Here is a 6,822-nt window from a genome sequence, read left to right as displayed (position 1 = left end):
GAACGTTTAGTAAAAGTTATAAATAAATGTTTAAACATGCAGAAACAAATATAGGCTATTATATTTGGCTATTTCTAGATCATCAAATAAGTAGGCTACATGTGTGAGCGTGCTCAAATGAACTGTAGCCTATATTGTGCGGATGGGCAGGTTTTCTTGCTTCCATTAAAGCCCAAAATGCTCTTAGTGACCTTCTCAAATCATGCAGTGAATCTCAAATTCATATCTTCTTACACTAAAATTGTAGCCTATATCTGTAATGAAGGCATTAGAAAAGAATACATAATGAAAGCATTACTGGAAATCTCGGAATTTTTGCATCCCACTGTTTAATTTGCTCAATAATTACAGAACTGATGATTTAAAATGATCCACACAAACAGGAGTAAATCAGATCAGAAACTGGAGTGCAGGACTGCCTGCGGATTGAGCACACATGAATCTCTGCTGTCTGTGAATGAGATGATAGAGGAAGAGCTCGTGGATGAAGTTCATCTCCTTTTGTTTGTGAAGCTGCTGCTCCACCGCGTGCAACACCCACCTCCACCCCCTCGAGTTTCCCACCACGCCCTCCGACCCAGAATTCACAACGAGTCCTGACCAATAAAAACACAGATCTTGAAGAATAAAAAAATTAAATCATGCACTGTTAAATATTTTATTCAAAGATGTCATATTCAGATGTTTAAAGATAGTGGTGAATTTTGCACAGCGAGAATAAAAAAAAAATAGTAATCAAGAAACACCCACACGCATCTCATTAGCATACAATATTAGTTAGGCTATCCTTACATGGGTTTCCCCAACAGTAATAATAAAAAGAAAAGGTCCTGGAAAGGTTCACTGGCCCTCCCGCTCCTCCACCAGCGAACGCAGATCTGATTGGTCGCGCGGGATCTGCCGGATCTTCAAAGCCCGAGCCGAGCGCATTTGTGCAGCTCCAAAACAGCCGAGGGACTTATAAATGCAAAGACCTTTCACAGGTGATGGCAACTTCACTTCTTGGGGTGAGTATAGATACAGCTCGTGCCCGTCCAGCGGAGATCTCGAGTAGATTTTCAGATGAAATTAGAACAATCTAAGATTGTTTAAAGTTTATTTGCTGTATATTCTCATTAGGCTACAAGCGTGTTGTGCGTAATCCTGCGTAATGCTGAAAATCAGTCGAGTTGCATTCGGATTGCAGGAGCAAATAGTAGGCTATAATCCTAAAAAATAAGTGTTCATTGAAAACAATATTCACCAAAGTATCCTGTAATTATATATATATATATATATATATATATATATATATATATATATATATATATTATAGTATAAAACTGTAACACTCATTGTGGTTCTATGTGGGAGCTTTATTTTTAGTAAAATAACTGCTAATGGCAGTACAGATTCTGAACAGTTTAATGCAAGAATATTAGTACAATGGATGGAGTTTAAACAATTGCAACTCTTTGCTTTGTAGAACTATACTTAAATTGTCGCAAAGCAAATCAATTTAATGCAAAATGTAGGCTATTAGTTTCTTAAGATTATATTTGGATTGCATTATTCCCATGGACAAATCAACTATCTCTGAAAAGTTTATTGCAGGAAAATTTGCAAAACGGGCTGCGTTTAAAGTATTGCAACTCTTTATTTAAGTCCTTGATCTCCTAACAGCTTTATAAACAATTTGTTTGGCATTGTTTATGACCAATATTGTTGACTTTTTGCTCTTCTTTTGAAAGTCGCTTTGAATAAAAGCGTCGAGTGTAAATGTGAATGTTTTTTATGGTCACAGGAGGAACCGAGGATTGGATCCACTCCATTGGCCATGTTAGCAGCGACCTGTAACAAAATCGGGGGCTCGAGTCCCTCCTCGGACAGCGGCTCGTTTGGAAAAGGAGGTTTTCACCCGTGGAAGCGCGCAGCGCCCAGTAGCTGTTCTCTCTCTCCGTTCAGCACGCAGCGGAACGACTCGTTCAGCGCCAACAGCTCGTTCTCCTTAACGGGCACCAATCCCTCCACCAGCCCGTTTGGAAACGACTATCCCATGTTTCAAACTTCAGTGGCCAACAGTTCTCAGGACGCGAGCGCGCAGTCGGTGTTCATCTCCAAAGTGGACACTCTGCAGGGGATTTACCCGAGGATGAGCGTCACGCATCCGTATGAGACGTGGTTCAAATCCGCGCACGCTGGCATCTCCCCCGGAGACGTGAGCGCCGGTGGCGGCTCCTCTTGGTGGGATGTTGGCACCGGTTGGATTGACGTTCAAAGCGCGAACGGCGCCGCGCTCCAGAGCTCTTTGCAGTCACCCTTGGGTGGATACAACTCAGAGTATCCCTCCCTCCCGCACTCCGCGTTCAGCGCCAGTCCGTCTCCGCATCTCCTCGCAGGTAGCCAGCACCTGATGGACGGATTCAAACCGGTTTTATCCGTCAGTTACCCAGAAAGCAGCCCAGTTACTAACGGCGCAGTGTTAACCGGGTCTCCGCGCTCATCCACCCGGCGGTACTCCGGCAGAGCGACCTGCGACTGTCCAAACTGTCAAGAGGCGGAGCGCCTGGGGCCCTCGGGGGCCAGTTTGCGCAGAAAGGGCCTCCACAGCTGCCACATCCCGGGCTGCGGAAAGGTATACGGAAAGACATCGCACCTCAAAGCGCATTTGCGTTGGCACACCGGCGAAAGGCCGTTCGTTTGTAACTGGCTCTTCTGCGGGAAGCGCTTCACCAGGTCCGACGAGCTCCAGCGGCATTTACGCACACACACCGGGGAAAAGAGATTCGCCTGTCCGGTGTGCAACAAGCGCTTCATGCGCAGCGACCATCTCAGTAAACACGTGAAAACGCACAGCGCCTGCGAGCCCGGCTCCAACGGGGTTAAGAAGGGCAGCGATACCGACAGCGAACAGAGTGTACCGGGCAGCCCAGCCTGCCAGTCACCCGAAATGATCCACAACACAGAACCCGTCCAGAACGGCCTCTGAGAAGAGATATAGATAACAAGGGAAGCGTTCTTAAAGATAAAGGTTCTCATTAGAGCCAAAACACAACTTTTTATTCTCAAATTCCTTCGAGAACAAGTCTGGTACTTTAAAGAACCCAAAACACTGATCTGAAAACCTATAAAACATAAGCCGTTTTAATATCCTTTCTAAAAAAAATGCTGGGTTGTTTAAAACCAACTTTGGGTCAAATATGGACTAACCCAACATTTTGGGTAAAAATATAATGTGAAAATTTAACCCAACAGCTGGGTTAGTCCATATTTGACCCAAAGTTGTGTTGAAACAACCCAGGAATTTTTTTTTAAACGCTCTTAAAATTCGCAGCGATGCGATAGAACCACTATTTTTGGTTCCTCAAAGAACCTTTCAGTGAAAAGTTCTTAAAAGCATTTTTTTTTCTTAGTGTATAGAACGTTTGAAATATCTAAATATTTTTTTTCCATTATAAACAACATTTTGCGTAACGGATGTTCAACGTTCTTTATGGAACAATTGAAGCCAATAAAGAACTTTTATTTTCAAGAGTGTAGCAACTCAAGAACTCTGAACAGAAAGTGTTTATTGGTCATCAAAGAACCATGGATGTTTATTAAAGAACCTTTGTTTTTAAGAGTGTTCACATGTGAACGCACTCATTTCTGTGCGCAGTGAAATTACGCGAAGGCCAGTGAGTTTATCAGACGCCAATTTTGATCATATTTGACTGTAAATCAACAGAAGGTCTCTCTCAGGTGTTCTTGGATATTTAAAATAGTCCTTTTTGGATGCAGTGATGAAAATAACCTCGCCATGCAGATAAAGATGAAACAAACTGCTGAACTTTAATATTTGCGCTGCATCTACAGATTCTCCATTCACTCATGTCTATTGAGGCACTTTATTAACTAAATAAGAACATCAAGGATTTTATTCCTCAACAGCTGCACAAATGTCTTATTCTGTATTTGCCAACTGAACTGTTTTATTTTGTGCTCCTTGATTTGGAAACGGAAAGTCTCTAACCCAGCGAGATGAAAAGTGAGTTTTTGTACATTAGTCGTGCAGTTGATATCTATGACCGTGAATCTGAACTCTTCTCAATGCAAAGTGAAATTGTACATAGGATTGTCTTGAAACTCTATTTATCATCGAGTTTGATTTGTGCTTTGAAGTCTATCAGAGTCGCACTTTGAATCTATATTTATAATTTCAGGATCTCTTGTTTTATTATTATTTAATTGAGCATGTGTGTTTGTATTTACTGACCGTTTACTTTAAGGTAATAAAGTCAAATATGACTTTGCTATTTGGACTGTTTTTTGGGGAAGTATGTGGTCTGTGGGTTGATAACAATAATGATGGTTTACCACAAAAATAGTCTCTATATAATGTGTTCAACGCTGTTGACATGCGCACATATTAATAAACAGCCTGCGAAACTTTATTAAAGCCTGTATGAGATAAAGACGACGTCACATGCAGTGAAGAAACAAAGCAGTGATATTGAATGTTTTAAAGTATTTAATAATAAATAGCTAGAAATGAACCCAGAGTATAAGCCTATACTTAATCTCAGTTGGTTTTGACATGTCTGTGACTGAGCTGTTAGATAATAGAGTTAAATAAAAAAAATCGAGTTTTTTAAATATAAATATCATTATACATAATATAATAATGAAAAAAATATTTTAATTTATAATCATGATCCATGATCCAAAGTTTAATTTCTTTGAAATGATCATGATCTAAAAGAGGTTGGCACGAACTGTGTATTTGGAAGTGACTTTATCTCAGAACATACTCACACTACAGGCATAACTAGTCAGTTCTAACTTAGTCAATTCCTGAAATGAGATCAAAGTTTTAGTTGCAACTCTGTGACGCAGTGACATTTCATTTATTACAGCAGGGCTCTTATGAGTATTTGGCCTCTTAGTGGTCGCTGGCGGAACTGCAGCTCTAGTTCATTTAGCCCAGGCATCCTCAAATCTGGCCCACTCCTGCAGAGTTTAGCTCTAACCCTAATCAAACACTCATGAGCATGCTAATCAGCGTCTTCAAGATCATTAGAAAATCACAGGTAGGTGAGTTTGATCAGGGTTGGAGCTAAACTGCAGCAGATTGGCCCTCCAGGGAAAGATTTGAGGAACCCTGGTTTAGCTTATTGATCCACTGCTTTACCAGAATACAAATGAAAACTGTGAGGAGTAATATTAGGAGACAGTAGGCTATTTATCGTGTTCACGTGTTTTGCAACACGGAAGCATATTCTGTTAATTGTGCTAGACTTCCGAATAAATATCTAATAACAAAGTGCAGTAAAATTGTGCTACAAACCAATAGAGTTATGATAACGATAGTAATTTAAAATAAAATGACAAGAAACACCACGCAGCATAAGGGGCTGTTTTATACTCGTAAAATAACTGGAAAGGATTGAAGAAGCCACGCACATTTAAGATAAAAGGTCGTATGAAACTAAAAGTTGTTCTGGACTCGTAATCAACCACTTTTCACATATCTTTAAAGGTGCTATACAGCACCTTTGTCAAATGGTGCTATGTAGAACCATAAGAGGTGCCATATTGCATTGTATTTCTTCAACAGAAACTGTGCTAAACAGCACCAACAGTGGTTCTTTGGCTCGTAAAGAACCTTTAAAGGGGCTTAACAGGTTCTTTTGTACAGCAGTGGTGCTATATAGCACCTTAATCACCCCAAAGAACCGCTGAAGAACCATACAGGAGCTTAACAGGTTCTGTATATGGTAGCAGTGCTATATAGCACCTCAGTCATGCCAAAGAACCGCTGAAGAACCGCTGAAGAACCAAGATTTGGTGCTAGACAGCATCAAAAGTGGTCCCCCTATGATTACGAGTCAAAGAACCACTTTTAGTGCTATATAGCACCATTTTTTTTAAGAGTGTAGCAAAACTCGAGTAGTTTTAAAGTCGATTTAAATTTGGGAACAATATTTGCAGGCCTACTTGTATGCTAGAAATTAAGTTTAAATATTAGTAGGCTATACAAACATTTATTGTACAACATTTTTCACATTCAAATCCATGCTCTCAGTTTTGCTAATCTTTCACCTTTCATGCTGATTTTTAAAAACAATAATAATAAATCTCAGTATTTTTACGCTACAACATGCCAAAATCAATCAATTGAATAGCCTACATTTAAAATAATTTGATATACTTAAATTAAACTCACAATAATGAACATGAATGATGACTGAAGAACAGTGTTATGATTTTTATTCATTTATTTTATCAGACCGGCTACAAAGCATAACCAGAATAGCTGGTGTGATGTTTGCTTTGCACAAGTACATTCACATATCAGTCAGAAATGTGTTCTTACACATGCTAACAATATTGCTCTGTACCAGATCGGTTCACACTATACAAATAAATATTGTTTAATGTCCTCCCAATGTAAACAGTGTGTTAAAACTGGATTTATTAGAGGCACAGGAATGCTATGGTGACCTCAAGTGTCCGTACCATCACGCACTGCGTTATTGGACCGCTGCCGGGGACAAACGGGCCCTCAGTAGTACACGACAACAAATATAAATACCGACCAGCAGCTAAATAATTAACACACAACTCAAAGCGCAAATCTGAACATACAGTAAACTAGTGTAGGAAGAAACTTCCTTAAAACTCCAGTTGTATCAGGGAATCATTTGAGCTGGGAAATAACTTAGGCTACAGTTCTGAGATCTCTGCTTAAATATTAACACATTCAATAAACCCCAATGCCATGTTCACTAGAAAACAAATTCAGAAAAATCCCCCTGCTAAAGTTGTTAGAAATGGTTAAGCGTGTGTTGAACACTAGGTGGC

General features: G+C 39.9%; 1 protein-coding gene across 1 annotated transcript; it reads left to right on the top strand.

Annotated features, from left to right (window-relative positions):
• Positions 1–986: 986 nt before the first annotated feature.
• Positions 987–2,968, top strand: LOC306846898 (transcription factor Sp8-like; the record flags this gene model as incomplete). The annotated part of the gene is made up of 2 exons (XM_079380588.1): positions 987–1,007; positions 1,784–2,968. 2 exons carry the CDS (start codon positions 987–989, stop codon positions 2,966–2,968), a joined length of 1,206 nt encoding a protein of 401 aa, XP_079236714.1.
• Between the last annotated feature and the right edge of the window lie 3,854 nt (positions 2,969–6,822).

This window comes from Barbus barbus (genome assembly GCF_936440315.1).
Source record: "Barbus barbus genome assembly, chromosome: 27".
NCBI lineage: Eukaryota > Metazoa > Chordata > Actinopteri > Cypriniformes > Cyprinidae > Barbus > Barbus barbus.
This window is presented reverse-complemented; position numbering and strand designations above follow the sequence as displayed.